This window comes from Cnephaeus nilssonii (assembly GCF_951640355.1).
Source record: "Cnephaeus nilssonii genome assembly, chromosome: 10".
Lineage (NCBI taxonomy): Eukaryota > Metazoa > Chordata > Mammalia > Chiroptera > Vespertilionidae > Cnephaeus > Cnephaeus nilssonii.
This window is the reverse complement of record NC_137081.1, coordinates 43669908-43691466: the sequence shown is the minus strand read 5'-3', so window position 1 is coordinate 43691466 and position 21559 is coordinate 43669908. Positions and strand designations below refer to the sequence as shown.

Sequence of the window (21559 nt, the reverse complement as noted above, 5' to 3'; positions counted from 1 at the left end):
GTGAGCCGAGCATTAAGGAGCAGCGAGCAGGCAGGCGGTAAGGAGCAAGGGGTCCTAAACTAGCAGGCGGACATCCCCTGAGGGGTCCCGGACTGTGAGAAAGTGCAGGCCAGGCTGAGGGACCCCCTCCTCCAGTGCACAAATTTCATGCACCAGGCCTCTAGTCTATATATATAAAAGCCTAAGCGACGGTTACGATGGAACAACCGGTTGCTATGGCACATACTGACCACCAGGGGGCAGACGCTCAACGCAGGAGCTGCCCTCAGCCCACAGGCCCCTATCACTGATGGGGCCTGCAGGCCAACCTCTTGGTTCTCCCCCCCCTCCCCCGCTGGCAGGGTCTGCGGGGCCGGGCCCCTGAGCTGGGTTGGGGAACCGGGGGTGAATGGCGGCAGATGTGGGTGGTGAGGAAAGGAGGAGGGGGTAAGCGGGGAGTCATGGAACCACATGGTGGCAGCATGCAGGTGGTGAGGGAAGGAGGAGGTGGGGAGGTGAGGAGGTGGGGAGGCAGGGAACCTAATCAGCCTTGATTGCCAGCCAGGCCTAGGGACCCCACCCTTGCACGAATTTCATGCACTGGGCCTCTAGTTTCTTATACTCCTCACATTTGTGATATAAAAACATAATGCCTGCTGGGCTGGTGTTGCTCAGTGGTTGAGGGTCGACTCATGAACCAGAAAGTCATCGTTCAATTCCCAGTCAAAGCACATGCCCGGGTTGTGGCTCGATCCCCAGTAGGGGTGTGCAAGAGGCAGCTGATCAATGATTCTCTCTCATCATTGATGTTTCTAATTCCCTCTTCCATCCTCTCTCTGAAATCAATAAAAATATATAAAAAATTTTTTAAAAACCCAACATAATGCAATATGGTTGACTTATGCTTCATTATAAAGAAGACTTTTTACTGTTTCCCTTTAAACTTTGATTATAAATTAATATTAGAGGCCCAGTGCACGAAATTTGTGCATGGGGGGAGGGGTCCCTCAGTCCAGCCTGCACCCTCTCCAACCAGGGACCCCTTGGGGGATGTCTGACATCCCTCTCGCAATCCGGGACCGCTGGCTCCTAATCACTTGCCTGCCTACTGGCTTGACTGCCACCCAACCGCTCCCCTGTAGGCCTGATGGCCCCCAACTGTCCTCCCCTGTTGGCCTAATGGCCCCTAACTGCCCTACCCTGCCAGCCTCATGGCGCCCAACTGCCCTTCTCTGCTGGCCTCATGGCTCCCAAATGCCCTCCCCAGCCAGCCTCATGGCCCCCAACTGCTCTCCCCTGCTGGCCTGATTGCCCCTAACCTCCTCTGCCTTGGCCCTCACCACCGTGGCTTTGTCCGGAAGGAAGTCGGATGGTAGGAAGATGTCTGGTCTCCTGGTCTAATTAGCATATTACCCTTTTATTAGTATAGATAACCAACTAAAAGTGTACTGTAACTTCACATAAGTGTGTTATAAACAATTGTTTTAAATAATTTGAAATCCAGACCACAAATGTGATTCAGTCTCTTAGTCTATATGCCAAAGGTTATTATTTTTAAAGATTTCTCTTTTTATGAGAAAAGGTATATTTTAAGTATATGAATTCAAAATGTAATTAAGCACTAATTAATTAGTTCTGGCCCTGGGGAAAGGGAGAGGAGGAAGTCTCAGCTTCTAAGACAAGAAAAGAAGGCCAAAAAAATAATGGTGTTTAGGTTACACTTCTTGGATTAAATTTATTGGAAAAATTGATGTGTGTGTGTGTGTGTGTATGTATGTATCTAATACTACCTATTACTACATCATAAAAACTTTATTTTAAACTGGGTATTCTATCTATGCATGATTATCCTATTAGCACTTTCCTCCATCTTATTTGAGAACACATTCTTTTTTTAATTTTTATTGATTGATTGATTGAGAAAGAGAGAGAAAAAGAGAGACATCAATTTGTTGTTCCACTTATTTATGCATTCATTGGTTGATTCTTGTATGTGCCCTGACCAGGGATCAACCTGCAATTTTGGTGTATTAGCACAACACTCTAAACAACTGAGCTACCCAGCCAGGGCTGAGAACACATATTCTTAAACAGTGTAGCTTTTATAGGCCCATCCTCATAACCCAGGGATACTCACTTTTCTCAGAGGAAGGCGTCGTAGGTCCACTAGAGCTTACGTTTGTTACTGGCTCTGTGGATGAGCAGCATAATTCACCATTTCCCATGGAGCAGGAGCAGCACCCTACATAGATCAAATAACATGTGAGGACAGAGTCCAATCACAACAGAAATGGACAACTTCAAGAGATGCCAAAGAAAACCAAAAATCAATCAAACAAAAAACCCAAACAAACAAATCCATTTATACACACACACACACATTTCTCATGCAGTCTCATTGGAAACGTTGTCACAAGGTATCAAAAAGTATTCAAATGTACTTATTCAGAAAAGTTAACACGTAGAGAGGCAGACAGAGGATCAGCTCCCTTAAACATTGTCTTCTCACTGTGTGACACAAGGAAAAATGTTTTTATCCATGCTGTTCCATTAGTTTCCACTGTGCTTTGGGAACTCAGAGAATTTGAACACTTTCCTAAAACACAGCTTTTATTTCATCACTCAACTCATCAAAAACAGGTCCTAATGCTCTATTGCTTATGGTAGTTCATTCAGGTCCTAATGCTCTATTGCTTATGGTAGTTCATTTGAATTTGTTTTTTTGTTGTTGTTGTTTGTTTTTTTAAAATATATTTTATTGATTTTTACAGAGAGGAGGGGAGAGGGATAGAAAGTTAGAAACATCAATGAGAGAGAAACATCGATCAGCTGCCTCCTGCACAACCCTTACTGGGGATGTGCCCACAACCAAGGTACATGCCTTTGACCGGAATTGAACCAGGGACCCTTCAGTCCACAGGCCGACGCTCTATCCACTGAGCCAAACAGGTTAGGGCCTCTGTCTGAATTTGGTAGCTCTCTTTGGCTTGACCCTTCTCTGTCTGTCTAACCCCTTCCACCATTCAGCAAAGGCCCTTCTCTTCTTTCAGAACAAGTCTTCAGTGGCATCCACAAACCCCATGCTTATTTGGGGTCTCCAGGCCTAATATGACAGGGACTTACCACTTTTGTTAATTCACCTAAACACTCTCCTCCTTTAGGTTTAGTTCAAAACTCACTGCTTTCAAGAACATGTCTCCTACTAATTTAGAAGATGTAGTAAAAACAATTATAATTTTTTCAATAAAATACTGCTAAAAATCTCTTGCTGGTTTACAGGTAGATTGGTTTACAGAAATCACACAGAGCCATCTTCTACAGAACTGTAAGTTTTCCTCTATTTAGTCACAGAAGTCACACACACACACACACACACACACACACACACACACACACACACAAACACACTCACACACACAGAGATTATGGCCACCAAGAAAATTACTATGGCAGTTTTTGCCTTCAAACATAACTTGGATATATGCCAGTAAGTAGACCACTAGCCTTCTCTTTTATTAACTGAACCTTTGATTTCATATTGCCAACTCCGGACATGCTATTAACCCTGTGTTAGTCAGGTCTCCTTTAGCATTTTATTGATAGTGCTTGCCTGATACAAGTTGTTCCATTAACAAATATAGATGCTTAGTTTCCTAAAAAGGGTCTTCCTTAAGTTGTTACTTTTCTCTAAAACTTTCAGGTCCAAGGAAGTTTTAGGATTTAACAAAAAGATTGCCCTCACAAAAGATTTATAAACAAGAATCTAATGAACTTGCAAGCTCTTTCTATTATCAACTATCATTCAAGTTCCTTATCTGACAAATACCTGTGATATTGAAGGTAGCTCAAGGAAGTGCCCTTAAACAAAACATTTAGGACACATGCTACACAGGCATGTAAGAGTTTCTTTATACTTAAGGATCATACTTGTTTCTGGGATAGAACTTGTAAAAGGCTCGGGTTCGTTTATTGGCACTGGACTCTCCTCAAAAGCAGTGTTCCCAGGCTCTGCTGTTGTGTGGTTCTGAGACTGGTTGAAATCTTCGTAGCTGCCTTGGGTGGTGCGGTTCATACACATGAGTGATATGCTGGCTATCACAATGCTGCAGAACAGGGTGACCGATGTGGTGATCATCTGCCAAAAAGACATTAAGCCACTTTTCACAATTCTACCTTCATAATCTTAGTCAAATAGGTTAAGGGTACTTTTTTGGTGGAAAATGCAATAGCTCCATAGCTACAAATGCTCTAGAACAATGGTTCTTAAAAAAGAAGAGTGTGGAAGAGATGTAAGTTACTTGTAGAAAAATTAGAGTTTGCTTGTAATCATATAAGATTTCTAGATACTTCTTTCACTGTACATCAATGCCATTGGTTTCTTCCACAAGTAAATTAAATAATTGTTTGCAGCCCTTCTCTTCAAAGTTTTTGCTCGCTTTATTACATAGTTTAAACATACTTCAACTAGAGACTCTGTTATAGTAATAATACCAAAAATAAATAATTATAGCTAATATTTACTGAGTATTAGCTATATGGCAATACTAGTCTAAGTCCTTTATGTGTATAATCTTATTTATTCTCACAATAACCCAATAAAATTAAAAATTACAAAACAAAATGTAAGAAATCCAAATCATTTGAGGAGGTTTCTAAAACACATATCTATGGGCCCTACCCCCTGGAGAATTTCTGATTCAGCAGGTCCCACAAGTCTCCTTCTCTAGCTTTTCAAGCACATTTTCTCTCAGATAGTTTTTATTCTGAAATTTATATTTACTACAGGATTGAAAATCAAGAATTTGGCTTTTATTATTATTGCTAACTCATTAAATGGCTTTAAATTAATCACTCTTTCCTTCAGTAGAGGAAACATAATTAAACTTAATTCGTGCCGAAACCGGTTTGGCTCGGTGGATAGAGCGTCAGCCTGCAGACTGAAAGGTCCCAGGTTGGATTCCGGTCAAGGGCATGTACCTTGGTTGCGGGCATATCCCCAGTAGGGGGTGTGCAGGAGGCAGCTGATAGATGTTTCTCTCTCATCAATGTTTCTAACTCTCTATCCCTCTCCCTTCCTCTCTGTGGAAAATCAATAAAATATATTAAAAAAATAAAAATAAAAAATAAACTTAATTCGTGTGTTTAAGAAGACTCAGTAAGTTTCAAACATCTGAAATCCTCAGCTAAAAACAAACTTAGACCCGTAAAACCTTTACCACAGTTTGAGACATGCCTTTAAAAAGTGATGTAGGGTCACCAGTGTGATATGTGGTAAGTTGGAATAGAGTTTCAGAATTAATTTTAATGTACTAGTAAGTATAGAAAAACACATTAACAAGCTCAAGAGAGATGTTCTCAAGAACAGAACTTTCAATACATTCTTCTCACCTGTTCTTTTCCATAAAAGAAGGCTGAGTCAATGCTATCTCCATTATGTTTTCCAGTGATCAAAAGAACACCAACAATGATAGCAGGAATTCTGGAATAAAAAGGGTTTAGAGAGAAAAGATAATGAATAGTAACTACTGACAAGAAGAAAATTCTGAGATGTTCTAAATTAAGTTACAGCAGACAGAGAGACAGAACTGTTAGTCAATGAATGGCTGGGGGCCAACTAACGAAAGACAGCGCACCTTCTGTGTATCTGCTGGAACTTCGGATTGACTCCTAGGGGGCTACTTCCACAGGTTAGTTTTTAGCCAAGCACCATCAAACTCCAGGAGTCTGCTTTTTTGTTCACAATAATTAATAATTATAGCTAATATTTACTGAGTGGCTTTTGTGGACTGCTGCCCGCAGCCAATCCACAGGAGCGGACGTTTCTTTTTGTGGACTCTGTGCCTATCCCAGAGCCCACTTCCTTTTCTCCCACCCCTTTGCTAACATAAATTCTTTCAACACCTTACATCTTTCTTCTCCCTTTCCCTTACCTAATATATAAAAACACTTGCAAACAATGGACATGTTGTCTTTCCTACCTAGCCATGCAGCTGCTAGTTTAGAATCCATGCCCCAAGACAGGTCTTCTCTTTTGTTAGCAATGGCCTACTAAACCCTTTCTTTCAGCCCTGGAAGTCAAATTTTATTGTTTAACACTGTATATATAGGAACACGTAAACAAACAGAAAACTACCAACTTACCCCCAGCCACATATTATGATGATTCCAACAGGAAATGGTACCATCTCTTTCTTTTTCAAAAGAAACAAAGAAATTGCTAGGAGGCCTAAGAACAAGAAATAAAGGTTGAAAGATACATAACTACTCTTGATGTTGTTCAGACTTCATGGAATTTTATTTAACTAAGCTCATTTCAGGAGCAGTCTGTAGGTTTTGCCCTAGAATTTACTTCTAAGTAAGTGCTATCCCCAATATTTTGAAGCAGGTTTTTTAAATTCAAAATCATTTGAGTTTTCCCTCCTACATAGTGTTTTTACTCAAACCTTCTTGTTTTATACATGAGGATTTTTTTTAAAAAAGTCCCAAATCATCTTATTCTTTTGACTGATGTGTTTGGAGTCTAAGTATATTTAGAAAATGGAGGTTATTTTTAAGTGGCTATGGAACAATTCTAATAATAAAAACATCCCCATTCTATTGGTGCTAAGAAAGAGCCAGTAATTCTTACAGTTTGGTTTTTTTTTTTTTAAATGCTCCAAATCTATATGATGGACCTTAAAACTAATAGAATATGAACTTAATACAAAAACAAATGTTTTAAAGTTCTTCAACTCTCCTTATACCACATACCCAATTATTTATACATGTAATGTCTTTTTAAACAAATTCTACATGTTATAGAATCTTAGAACTATAAGGTTGGGACCACTGTTTTAAATTAACACCTTCATTTTACAGATATAGAAACAAGGTTTTGCCCAAGCCATACAGCCAGCAGAGGGCAGAGCAGGACTGGGAACCCAGCCACCCGATGTGAGGCAAGTCCAACTCTATCAGTGTTTCTAAAACTCAGATCAAGGGCCCTGATGGTTCCTAAGACACATTTGTCAGGATCTAGAAATATCTGGGAAATTTTAAGTCCTTTTGGTATCTCTTAAATGACAATCACCCAAATGCCCATCTTATAACTAAAGTTCAGTCTTATGATTTCAGAGATTACTTTTGGTTTTATATTCCGTTTGAGCCAAATGAAGGCTAAATGATATCACAACACATGGTACAAACGAAGGTTCTGTGGCCGTTTGAAGAGAGAAAAGCAATGAGAAAACAAGATCATAAACCCACACATGGAAATAAAGGCAGGCCAAACTAAAAAAGTAAACAAACAAAAAAAACCCTAACCAGAGAAGTGAGTTCCATTTTACATTTCAAACTTTGATTCAGATTAGGAAAACAAGACCCTTTGTCATGCTGATAAATGTTGCTAATTAGAATTACCGAGTTTATAGTTTTGTTTGAATCTCATCTGTGAATTTGCTTTGGTTTTAAAGTTGTATATTAGCTGTATATAAGGAATTCATACCTAGATTTAAGGTTGTACAGATTAAGTAACCCTGTGCTAGAAATAATGTAAATAAACACCAAGGTCCTTGAGAATTGTTTTTTCTTTAAAAGGGACCACACATTACCCAAGTTCAAGAGATACTGTAATATCACTGCTCTTCCCTAAATACATTTGTAAACTCTTATAGTTTCAGGTTTTCAAAGGGGCAAGTAACCAATCACAAAAGTGTGCCAACTGTGTTATAATACTGATGTTCATTAAAGTTCTGATGTTCATTATTTCTTCCTTGTGAAAAGACTGATACAGGAACAAGTGCAATATAGTCCTGGCTATATCACTGACAAAGCTGAATCAGCTAAACTCTTTGGGTCTTATTTCCCCAATTTGCAAAATGAAAAATTCAAAGCAGACCATTGTTTCCAAAAGTGTAGAGACAAGAGGTGGCACAGGGTGAAATTTTTTTTGACTAGTTATGTGTTTATTTTAACACGTGCTTCAAAAAATTTTAGCTATCACATGAAACCTGGGTTTTACTAATATAAGGCTCAATTTATTAAAGTAAAAAAAGTGAAACAACTTTAAGGAAAAAATAAGGACATGTGGTATGCAGATATGGCAAAAATCATGAGGAGGTATGCAAATGAGAGAAATTAAAGATGGCTGAATGGGATGATTTAAAATGATACATTGGGTCTAAAATCTGTTATGTCAAAATATTCTCAAGGTTAAAAGGCCCCTTCATCAGGGTCATGGAATCCAGAACAACATATTGGGATAGATTTTGGTATGCATGTTTGCAGAGTGTTTTAGGGAGACTTGTGGCTTTTTGATACATTGATCTATTTGCTGCTTTCCTATTGTTATTATAAACTTAGCCTCAATAAATTCAAGTATTAGAGATCAAGTTGGTTTATCTGTATTTGGAAATAAAATCCTTAAGCTGTTTTAACTTGACATCTCATGAAGTCTCTTATGCTAAACAAGGTGCACTTGCTTTTAAAAAGCTCGAACCCTGTCTTTGCACTGAATTTTTACATTGTTGCTTCACTTAAAAAGGCTGTTGACTTAGATTAGGCCCCACTTTTGATCTTGAAGGCATGAAATCAAAGGCCAGTTTCTCACAGCCACTTCCTGACACCTGCCTCCTAACAGTGGCTATCACCAGCCCTACCATTCTACAATTTCCTTTTATGTGCCATTTCACAGGTTCACATTTGTGGTATGAATACAAAGCAGCCAGATATAATGTTTCACAAACATACCAGAATGCATCCAAATAAATATTATACTTCAAAAGAGCAATGTGTTAAACCTTTTGAATATCCTTTCTGGAGCCCATTGAAATGAGAAATAGTCTTTCTTACTGGGTACTCTTCTATTTCCATACCCTTTTACTCCTTACTTTTCTTGTTCTCATATTACTATTTTCCTCTCTATCCTATGTAATAAAGAGGGAATGTGCAAATTGACCATCACAAAGATGGTGGCGCCCATAGCCACAAGATGGCGGCGCCCAGTCCCCTCAGCCCCACCGGAGTCCCCCATTCCTTTCAGCCCCACCAGGGGGGTGGGCTGGCAGGTGCATGGTGCAGCCGGACCCGCCCTCAGCCCCCCAGCTGCCCAGGGCCAGCCTGAGGCACAGGCAAGCCTCGGATGTCGGCTGCCCAGTCGACGCCCAAGGTGCAGGCAAGCCTTGGATGGCGGCTGCCCAGCCGCCCAGGACTGTCCAAAGCTAAGGTAACCAGGGCCAGCTGAGGCTTGCGCTGCCGGCAGTGGCAGCAGCAGAGGGGTGATGGGGGTGTCGCCTTCCCCTGATCGCCGGGTCGCCTCCCGCCCCTGAGGGCTCCTAGACTGTGAGAGGAGGCAGGCAGGGTTGAGGGACCCTCCCTCCAGTGCATGAATTTTCAAGCACCGGGCCTCTAGTTCAATAATATAGTTCTATTTGTTGAGTGTCTACCATGTACCAGGCATAAATACCCATATTTTATTTAATTCTCAAAATAACTCTGTAAGGTGTGATGACCCAATCTTACAGATGAGAAAATGGAGACTGCAAAAGTGAAGCCATTTGCTTAAGGCAGAGCCAGAATTTTTCATTCAGTTCAGCTGGACCTAATAGTGAACTCTGGGACACACCTTTCATGCCTCAGACCTCTCTGCCCCATTCCCTACTTTCTCCAGTGCCTGCCCTTTTGGTGTCTCCAAAGGAGAGCTGTGATGACTGTGGCCTAGAGCCAAAGACCCTGAGGAAAAGGACCACGTGAGAGGAAACTACCCAAACCCAGGCAGAAATTGAGTACATCGGGAAACAGGACTCAGCTTTGTAGACTGCCTCCCTCAGTAACTGCCTGAGAGAATGCCTTAATCTTGTCCTAGGAGACTTCAAATAGATCACTAGTTGAGGACTTCTAGTGATGGAGAGGGGGTCAGACCTAAATTTCCATTCATGATCCAACTTACCTGTCCATAGGTAGGTGCTATAGAGGGAGCTGTACAATAGAACAAATACCAGAATTTGTCCAACAAAATTTTTTTCTTTAACGAAATTCCATATTATCATTCCAGCACAGACAATAGACTGAAGAACAAAATATGTAAAGAAACAGTCAGTCATATTCATGAGTCACAGCAAATATAATTATTCAGTTTAAATTATTGCTGAATAATTATCAACTATTGCATACTATTATACTAAACTTCAAGTTTTATGGTAAAAAAACCCTTCTTATACAGAGTCTTTAACAATGTACATATTCAATTAAAACAGATCACAACATTCTAAATACTAACCTTATATTTAGTAATCATTTACATAAAAAATGCTAAACTTCTTTCCATTATAACTTGAGACATGCAAAGACTTAACTAGAAAAATAAGACTGTGTGTGTGAGTTCAATTTTTAATGATTCAATTGCTTCTATTAAAAATGCAAAATTATAATCAAATGCTATTAGTAACCTTAACTTTATATAGTTCAAGACCTATTGCAATATTTAATAAATTAGGCATAAATTAATTGTAATCAAATTATAATTTATTGCACTTGGTAAAAAACATTTTTTACTTTATAAGTGAAAAAATACAGAGAAGTAATTTTCAATGAGAAAACCATAGTTCTAAATATCTATAGGTTTACTAACCTGAGCGATGAGTAAATTAGTTGTAAGCATATGAGGAAGCTGTTTATATTTCTTACTCAAAAGAAGAATAGCTAGAGACCAGATCTTAAAGACAAAAGGTTCAAAAGTTATTCAGGTTTCTTAATCTTGATAATTACTTATAGAATTCATTGATTAGGCTCTTTAAAGAATCCACTTTATCCTGGTTCAGGAAGAAATTCCAATATCTTATTTACTTTAATCTGCCTAGTTCCCAAAAGGTATTAAGATAAATTACTATATCCAAAGTAAAAAAAAAAAAAAAAGCATGGAAAGATACTATGCTAAATTAACTGTACAGAAAATAACAGGGTCTTTCGGAATTAATGCCTTGACCAGGGCCATGTTCTACCTCCCCCTACCTTTGGTGGCTGGTGTGGGACACAGGTTCATAGGCAACTATTCAGGAAAAGAGCTTTAGAGGGAGATGCAGCTACAATGCACTAAGTTCTCCCTTTTAGATTCTATCATGTTGATATCATGCAGTATCTAAATTCCAGGCTATCTTACTTCTAACAATTCACATTGCCTACCTTATGGTTAATTGTCTTGCATTCCTTATATTGAAAAGGATTGGGTTTCTATTCTACCTACACAGTGGCCAGCCAAGTATGCTTGCTGATTTTTCTTTTTGCTCCCCTCATTGTCAATTAAAACTTATATTGTCTTTCTCCCCAAACTGCCCTTACCAATGGGCATAGATTTTAAGAATATGTAACAAAAGTAAAATTTCCTAAAATTACATTTATCATGCATTTTTTGTTGCCAATATACATATTTATTCCCCCTCCTTTCTTTTAACACTAAAAGTTCTTTTTTTTTTTTAGCCAACATACTGCTTGAATTCAATAGGCAACTTTATTCAGAAAATACTCTAGTTGTCAAATGTTTAAGTATTTAACTTGAGCTAGATATATCCAAAAAATTTCATGAACATTTAATGGGTGGTTAGATGTGATCCCGAGGATCCCACAACTCCATGATTCTACAACAGCAAGTATATGTATAGTGACTCACTATGTACAGAATGCTTTTCACATATATTGTCTCTTGTGATCCTTAACCCAAGGCAATAGGTAAAATTATTATGTCTACTTTGTAGCTGAGAAAAGTGAAGCTTAGAGATGGTAAGGTAACTCCACAGAGATGTACAACTAGTTTGTGATAAGGCTAGAGTCAAATCCATGTCTGACTAAATCTTAGGCCTTGTCTGCTATACAACTCTAACTCCAGTTAGAAAGACAAATCTCAGAAGGCTGATATTATATTTTATGGGTAGGCTTTAGAGTTCTCTGTTGCCCACGAAATTAGATTTTTAAATCCCTAACTTTCTCTTACCAAGCTATTTGCAAACTCATTCTGTGGTTCATTTTTCATTGAACCGTACTTACCAAGGAAACCAGGCTAATAATACTTATATCAAAACTAACATTCTGGATGGCATATGCCAATGGCTTAGGGTCCATTGAGGGAAAGGTCAACAACCAGGCAGAAATGTACATGATTGGCGCAGATACAAATGTGCTTATTACCATCCCTGAGGTTATCTGCAAAAATAAAATCAAATTGAGGAAATTAATTTAAATGCAAATTAAACAGTTGCATTTAAACAATTACCTTAAACTTTAAATAGACATAGCACATTAAGGCATCCTATCTAATAAAGAGGGAATATGCTAATCGACCCTCGCGCCATCGCAAAGATGGCAGCACCCACAGCCAATAAGGAGGGAATATGATAATTGACTGCCACACCCTCAAGCATGGCGGTGCCCACAGCCACAAGATGGCAGCACGCAGTCCCCTCAGCCCCACCGGATGGCAGGCGTGCGGCAAGGCCTTTCTGTGCCTGTCTCCAGAGTCCCCCAGTCCCCTTAGCCCCCCAACCACCCAGGGCCAGCCTGAGACACAGGCAAGTCTCGGATGGCGGCTGCCCAAGGCTCAGGTAACCAGGGCTGGCTGAGGCTTGCGCTGCCAGCAGTGGTAGCAGCAGAGGTGTGATGGGGCGTCGCCTTCCCCTGATTGCCGGGTCGCCTCCCACCCCTGAGCGCTCCCAGACTGTGAGAGGGGGCAGGCTGGGCTGAGGGACCCCCATCCAGTGCATGAATTTTCATGCACCGGGCCTCTAGTTCTCAGTAAAAAGACATTACAGAATTCAACATGTTATCTAATACCATACTCCCCCTTTCTGAGAGTTCTTTAAAGAAAACACAGATAAGTTCCCTTAGCTCCTTTCCAATCTATGCTCAATTTATATTTGCACATAACAAATAATAGACATTCCACAGCTGATGGTTATCTTCTAGGTTCTAGGAAGTAAACCATATTAATGATCTAATTAAACTTATAACCAGTTTCCTTATGTACTGTTTCATAAAATACTAGTATATGCAATAAAAACAATTCAAAAAGAGAAAATTGCAAACATTTTACAGATTAAAATGAAACTGATCTTTGTTAAACAACTTAGTACCTTCATGTTATATTTCAAAAACATTTACTCTAGCCCTACCAGGGTAGCTCAGTTGGTTGGAGTGTCGTCCTATACACCAAAAGGTTGCAGGTTCAATCCCTGGTTGGGGCATGTATGGGAGGTAACTAATTGATGTTTCTCTCTCACATCAATATTTCTCTCCACCCCCCTTCCTCTCTTTCTAAAATCAAAATAAAAACATCCTCAAGTGAGGATAAAAAACAAAAACATTTACTCTAATGCTGTAGAAAACATCTACAATATGCTTAGACACTGATAACAATTTGGTGTTAATTGATTTTAGCTATTTACTGCAATTGATTATGTGATGTTTTGCATCTGTTGATTTATCAATGCATGAAATAGATTTTTTCCCTCAAAATTTCAAAAGTTATCCTTCCATAAATAACCTTTAGGCTTAAGTATAAGTAAAGCAATTAAATACTTGAAAATAGAAAAGACTAATGAAAAACATCCTGGCTGATTAAATAACTACTGTTACATGATGCCCTCTTTTTTTTTAAAAAATATATTTTATTGATTTTTTACAGAGAGGAAAGGAGAGGGACAGAGAGCTAGAAACATCGATGAGAGAGAAACATCGACCAGCTGCCTCTTGCACACCCCCTACCGGGGATGTGCCCGCAACCAATGTACATGCCCTTGACCGGAATCGAACCTGGGACCTTTCAGTCCGCAGACCGACGCTCTATCCACTGAGCCAAACTGGTTTCGGCACATGATGCCCTCTTATATACCATGAAATAACTTATAGATATCAAATTCTCATAAAAATGCTGACTTCTGTGTTTTGAAAATTAATTTTCTACTAACCATACAAACAAACTTAGAAAGTAGTATATACATACAATCTCTACTTCCATGTTGAACTGTGTTGCAAAGATAGCCACTCCTGGTGCTACAGGAAAGACACCATACAAAAATGCATAATTCGATAAACTTGTATGGTTTACTACACTGTCGCCCTTGTCCAAGACTTCCACCATTTCTCTGCACAGAAGTGGCAGCACCAGGCTGAAGAAACAAGAAATGCATTATAACTTGATATCCAAGCATACTGGTCCCCAGGTGGTAAATTGTTCTAGTAAGGTTGGCATTAGGTTATTCTTCTCCTTCCCAGAATACATGCATGCACGTATTCTCTGCATGCCTACTTGTGGACGTTTTGTTGGAAGAATCAAGAACTCAACTTAGAGCCATTTTAAGTGTAACAATATTCTAGAAATATTGGGAGGAAGACAATCAGACTTTTTTGCTCTACAGTACTTTTCTTGCAAAAAGTTTGTAAAAGTTGTAATAGCTGTTGTTTCTTGTTTCTTCTATTAGTTCAATGAAATGTTAAAATATTGACAGTCTGAGTAAACTTTTAAAAAGAAAATTACCAAACTCCTTTTTGAAAAACAATAAAGCTGATCTTTATTATGATTAGGGGTTTAAATGGTTCAGGTAATGATAACAATGCTGCTCAATTAGGTTCTCAAAACCACTAGAAAAATAGGTATCTTACAATGAGCTCTTCATCTTTGGAGAGACAAAAAGGTGTAGCAAAGGAACTGAAACAAGTGGAAATAGAGCAGAAAATTAGTGAAATCCAGATCCGGTGGAGTAAATTATTAAACAGATCCTTCAGGATTCCATAAAAAAAGCACTCTCAATAGTAGCTGAGCTAATAGAGCTTTTCCTTAAAAAGAACAAGGTTGATGATATTGTCACAGCAGCACCGAGAAAGATGCACTAGGATGGAGTAAAGAACTACTCTTCTGTGTATTTTTCAATAAAAAAAAAGATGAAAATATTAAATTGGGATTCAAAGACCCAGAAAAAAGATGTTAAAAATGAGAATATTTAAATTCTACTTATAAGTTGATAATACTATTACTGTTAGAACCATATTTAGTACTGTAACAATACTAACTAATACTTTATTTTTGAGGAGCATAATACCACATAAATAATATTCAGAATTTACATTCATTTGTATTATATTGAAAATATAGAAACTATTTTATATTCCACTGGTCTCATAAATTTAACTTAATACAAGAGCTGAACTCAATAGTTAAGAATGCCCCAAGCACCTTGGGATAATCTTGCAGTAAAATTGATGTCTTCTACACCATGAAGTATGACTCCATGGCTAAGGAGCTAAGTAAGTTGTAGAAGTATTAATTAAGGTTTTGATAACTTTTTATTTGACAGGCTAGGGTCAGATGGTTGACACTAATCATACATATTGACTTACTTATATTTAGAAATATCAACCACCCTCAGAATTACAGAATACTTTCCTCAAATTGATAAAAAACAGTTGATATTCAAAATTATTGTTCTCACCACAACTAAGATTTTAACAGATTTAGAAAACTCAGAAATCCTGCAAAATTCCTTATAAAATATTACCCAAGTGGGACATTAGGAGATATTAAATAAAATTATATAAAAGCTGAAGAAAAACCAATAATCTTTATCCTCTAACAGTAAAATGGAAAGGATAACCTACATGGGATAAGGAAATGAGTTTGCACAATACACCAACATCACATTTTCCTTTAAATCACAATTATTCATGAGGTGGGATTATTATTATCAAACTATTTGAAGGAGAGAATAGTTGCAGACACATCCCAATGAACTGACTAAATAAGACTTTCACAAAATATAATCCCCAACTTACAGTTTAGCAGTAATGAGAAGAGTTAGTACAACAAATGCTGACTTCTTCAGTTTCCTTATTTTTCCTACCATTGTAAGACCAAGATAGAATAGAGCTGATCCAGAAAAAGAATTTGCAAGTCCATCAAGAAAATTTTCCATATATTCAGGCACCTTTTGATCAAGAATAAAATTAAAGGCAATGCCAATGAAGACCATAAATACTATTGGGTTCTGTATTACTCGCAGAAGTCCAAGTCCCACAATTTTTACTTTGCTTTGAGAAGCATTTTGACTGTCTTTCCACTTCTGGATTTCACAGAAGATGAACCCTATAGGGTTTAGCATCATAAGAGATATTGGTGCCACCAAATAAATGTACTGGAGATATTCTGGGTATGTAGTTTGATATAAAGCTTCAACTGCAAAACAAGAATTAAAATAGATTTTAAAATGATTGCCACAGAAACATATGAATAAGTTATGTCTATAATGTTATCTGTAATTATAGCATATTATAAATTAAATCTAAATAATGCAGAAAGACCGCATTAGCCTTATTTTGTAAAAAGAACATTTTAGTAGGAAAGTTGAAAAAAAGAAAAACATACTGTTAAATAACATTTAGCTTATAAAATAATAATCAACTTTTACAAGTTATTTTTAGTAATACCCACTAAATTCTACTAAGTAGAGGCTTAGACTAGTCACAATAAAATGGAAGAATTGTAGAATTTTTAAAAGAAACAATTCAAAGTAAAATTGTTATAACAAGATGTTTAAGTAATAATAGCAACAAGGCAGTTGGCTGTTGGTTCCCTTGAGAGAGAAGTTCTACTAGAGTGGTGAGGCAGAAGTCAGGGTGCAGAGGATTGAGGAGCAAGAGGCAGACAACAAATTAAAAAATGGACACTGAAGTGCTCAAGTCCAAGCTATGCAGGAGAAGATGGGAAGATGGGAAATGGTTTACAGAAAAGAAACTGGAGTCCCTACAAAGTCTAAGAATTAGATGCAGTTGGAAGTTTGGGAGTTCAGAGTAAGTCAGAGAGTGAACTATTGAGTTTAATATTTCCCAGATGAGTAGGTCCAGGATAACCTAGGATGGCCATGTTAGTTGGTGGCTGAAATGGAGTAGAGAAAAACATCACTGGAGATGAGGAGGTCAAGCAACTAAGAGGACAGAGAAATTAATGGGTAGTTCACATGGATGTCAAGTCGAACAAGATAATGGCAAAACTTGGGGGCAGAGAAGATAACAGTGAGCCAGATATTCAAGTCTTCAATGAATGAGAAGGAATGACTAGAATGAGATCAGCAGACGATAGCAAGGAGGCTGAGCATGAACCTCAAAGAGGCAATTTTTACAAAAGAGCAAGTAATAATGGCCTTGCAGTGGTAGAAGGTGGCTATGAGGATGTCAGCCCTATCTACCATTGCTCATGTAAGTATGCAGGTGATGAGAAAATGGGCAGCCTCCATTTGAGAGGAATGAAAGGGAATGCATGGCTTTAGGGAAGACCAGTGAAGATGCTGAAGAATTAGGGATGGAAAGGTGGATAAGAAATGTTTGAGAGGGGATTACAGTGGAGTCATATAATGCACATTTAACACAAATTCAACTACTCTCTCTAAGGAAGACAAAAGCTTTTCTTTTCTTTCTTTCTTTCTTTTTTTTTTTTTTTATAAAGCAGGTCCCCAAATGCAAACGAATTACTTCACTTGCTGTTCACTGAACAACAACAATGCTAGAGGAAAAAAAATCAGGATGTGTTAGACTTAGGAGAAATGGCACAATATATACAAAGTATGTGTGCTATATTTTGTAGGTGATTTAAGGGATTTTTCAAGGGTTTGACTGTACATGAACCTAACCACTGCATAAATTAAGTCTCCTTGGAAGTGGTACGTGGGTTGGATCAGACTTTTTGCAGTTTCTTGGTAGAAGTGGGGGTTGGTGACCTGGTCATGGGTTGATCAGGGCAACTTAGACACTTAAAGTAAGCAACCTGGTCTCGAGGCAGGTTTTTGGCAATGAGTTCTGAAATTATTCAAACTACTATATAAAGGCTGATGCATAAATGATTTGAGGTTAAGAAAGATAAAAGAACCGCCACAATCACTCACCAGGAGAAAGGCAATCATGTGAAAAAATGTAAAAGATTAGCTTTCTCAATTTACATTAAGATAAAGTGACACTGGTAGGAAAATATATTAGTTTACTTAAGTTCAGTTAATGTCATTCACATGTCCTGTTAAAGTTATGCAACTAGATTATATAACCTGTAGAAGTTCACCTTGTTCTCATTAGCTAAAGACGACTTTTTATAAGATTCAATTCCCTTCCTTTTAGTTAAGTACATACAGAGGTCTATAATATCTCTGAAATGAAGCAGTGGTTAAACAAAACATATTTGATTACAGAAAATTTCACAAATTCTTTCCAATTTCCAAACCAGATGTACGAGCTCTACAACTCTTAGTGGTTTTCTTTTATGTTTCATAAGGTTTTATCTTTTAAGGAAGAAATGCAGCACTTGCTCCCGGCAGGGTGGCTCGGTTGGTTGGAATGTTATATGGTACACCAAAAGGTTTCAGGTTCAATCCCAGTCAGGGCACATATCTAGGTCGTGTATACAGTCCCCGGTCCGGGTGCATACGGGAGGCAACAAATGATGTTTCTCTCTCTCTTCTCTCTTCTCTCTCTCTTTCTCTTTCCTTCCCCAGCCCTCCCTTCCCTCTAAAATCAATTTTTAAAAAACCATTCTCAGGTGAGGATTTTAAAAAAAAGCAGCACTTTTAATAACTATTTCTAGGTAGCTAACTTTTTCTAATTAGATATTCTAAGAGAAAGGCATCCATACCTGCCCACCACTCAATTTTAAAAATAGAAAGTGTATTTTGGAAAAGCCTGGTGTTTTCAATCTGAGCACAAGAATTTTCCCAAGTGGCCAAGATAAAATACATAAACTTTGACAACTTATAACCCACAAAGCCCCTTAAGTTAATGCTTTTTTCCAGAATTTACTTTCCTGGCACACTAGCATTTAATCACCATCATATAATAGACTTCAAATTGTTTTAAAGAGCAATACAAATTTGAACAACCGTCTATTATTTATGGCTAGCCAGTCACCAAGTACTTTCTCCTTTTTCAGATTTTGTCTTTTCTCCTCTTTTTTTTTTTTTAAAAAAATATTTTATTGATTTTTTACAGAGGAAGAGAGAGGGACAGAGAGTTAGAAACATCGATGAGAGAGAAACATCGATCAGCTGCCTCCTGCACAACCCCCACTGGGGATGTGCCCGCAACCAAGGTACATGCCCTTGACCGGAATCGAACCTGGGACCCTTGAGTACACAGGCCGACGCTCTATCCACTGAGCCAAACCGGTTTCGGCGTCTTTTCTCCTCTTGATACCACTGGTCAAAAATTTCAAAACTGGATTACTTAATGTGTTTCCAACTAATATCCTTTTGATTTTTCTTGGCCACCCCTTCATCCATTTTATTCACTGCTGACAATATCATCTAAATCTTGATTTTCGAAAAAATAAGATTTTCCCACAGCTCTCACTGCACACAAGAACAGCTATAAAACCTTTCTTTTGACATTCACAGTCCAGTCTCCTCAACTGGCCCCTTATTTACCAGCTCATCTCTCTGGGAATACTTAGCTATTCCTTAGTGCAAAGCCACCATCAACCAGTTTATATCATAGTTACACCAGACAAATACCAGGTTTATGACTAGTTCTACATGCTGACCATCATCCCCCAACTTCTTAAAATCTCCCCTCTCTCATCTACCTCTTGCCTATTGTTTCAGACCTGTCTCAGGTACTGCTTCTTCCACCAAGTCTGCAATCTATATCATGGATATCCTCTTCTCTGGGTGACTCTGGTAACTTGTGTCATATTAGTGCCACCTCAACTCATTCTAAGTTCCTTGGAGGCATCATTTTATAGCCCCCAGGTCCCAGCACAGTACTGAGCAAACCTGAAAATAGTTGCTGAATGGAATTAACACATCAACGAATGTCAAAGGTTTCAGAGTAGAAATGTATTTTTTAACACACAATAATTTATATCTAATTGTTGTTCATTAACCTGTTTTCTTTTTATATCCAAATTTTCTTCCTTTTTCATATTCTGAATATTTATAAAACAGGTCATTATTGGGGTATTTCCAGTTAGTTGGACAGGTATTTGAAGGCAAAAGAAGTATAGTCTAGCGGGTCAGCAAAAAATCGGGAATAAATAAATACTTGTTAAATTACTAAAAGATTATGGTTAAACATGGGAAATTTCAGTCCACTTCTGCCATTCATTTGCATAATTACTTAACCTTATGTCTTTTTTTTTTTACCTTATGTCTTTATAAATTAGTTAGTGCTATTCTTTTGCTATCAATCTGAAGATGATTTTTTCAAATCTGAAAAAATATATATATGAAAGCAGCGACCCATACTAGCTAATTAGATTTATAATCATATCAACTATTAAGCTCTAGTTATTAATTAGAAATAAGGCTCTTGGGGGTGGGGAGAAACCCACTATGAGGAACTATTATATAGCTTTGAAGAACTAAGAGACAAATTTAGCCACCCACTGTGGCTCCTATTTTAATTCTGGCAGATTTTCAATCCCTAGCAAATACCACAAAGACCCAGATAAGATCATTCTATTATTTAATGGCATATAGTTAAATGCTTCATTTCCTTTTTGTTTATAGCTCAAACACTAGAGCATAATTATGATTAGTCAGGATACTTATCTATCAACATTGTTTAAGGAATAAATTATAGGATTTAACTATGCCCTCTTAGTATCTTTTAATGACCAAGGCAAGAAACGATTCTGATTCGCTGTAATCAACATTTCACCTTGGTTTCCTCTCACATTCATATTTCTTTAAGTACCTTTGAGAAGAACTGTTTTTAAGCCCTGGCCAGTCTGGTTCGATTGGTTGGAGCATTGTCCCGTACACCAAAAGGTGGTGGGTCCAATTCCTGGTCAGGGCAACCCAGATTGTGTGGGAGGCTGATCCATGTTTGTCGCGTACACTGATGTGTCTCCCCCTCCCTCTCTCTAAAATCAGTTGGGAAAAAACACACATTGTTCTTAAGAAACAGACAGCTTTAGTGTTCAGTTTTCTGTCACTTACGTATAGATAAATCATTTTAATGTAGTTTCATAGACCGTGATAATTTTCATAGTATAGAGAAAAAGGAAACATGACTGTCCTTTTCCTTTATTCATTGTCTGCCTTCTCCTTGTCACCTGTAAACTGGACTGATGCTATGAAACAAATGCAGTCTTAAAAAGGGTATGTCTTATAAGCTATGACGTTTATCTGTGAACAAGAGAGTGGAAATTCCTGCGAGAGGCCACATAGCGAACTGAAAAGGTCTTCTCTCTAGAGACACGATCTTTTCTGTTCACAATGAACGAGGCCAGAAGGCAGATGGGCATGGACAGCAACAGTAAATCACCTCATTGGAGCAGACGCATGGCCCTGCAGTTCGTACCACACCTTCCAATCTGCAGATATATGAAAAAGCACTTCTGTCTATACTATTCGATTCTGGTAAAGGTATTGTTTACCATCTAATGTTACAAAAGCTCTTACATTATTTGTGATTTAAAATATTAAAAAAACACACACAAGTACTACAACTCAAAATCTATAACCGTAATCATTGGGGAAATTGAGTTCTCACACTGCTGGGAACATGATTATTACCAGATTCATTGATTTAATGTGGGACATAAGAAAAGTAGTGATGAATATAGTAGACTACAGTTTTTAGT

The 21559-nt window shown here is 38.0% G+C and overlaps 1 protein-coding gene across 2 annotated transcripts in view; it reads right to left on the bottom strand.

Moving 5' to 3' along the window:
• GPR155 (G protein-coupled receptor 155) overlaps positions 1-21559 on the bottom strand; it is a 45021-nt gene that overhangs the window by 15870 nt on the left and 7592 nt on the right. For both annotated transcript variants that reach the window (XM_079782384.1, XM_079782385.1), the window contains exons 4-12: positions 15772-16171; positions 13946-14111; positions 11995-12150; positions 10586-10669; positions 9905-10022; positions 6121-6205; positions 5368-5458; positions 3907-4114; positions 2117-2221 (exon numbers count right to left, since the gene is read on the bottom strand). In XM_079782384.1, the coding sequence (XP_079638510.1) occupies positions 2117-2221; positions 3907-4114; positions 5368-5458; positions 6121-6205; positions 9905-10022; positions 10586-10669; positions 11995-12150; positions 13946-14111; positions 15772-16171 (1413 nt within the window). The remainder of the gene's footprint in view (positions 1-2116; positions 2222-3906; positions 4115-5367; positions 5459-6120; positions 6206-9904; positions 10023-10585; positions 10670-11994; positions 12151-13945; positions 14112-15771; positions 16172-21559) is intronic.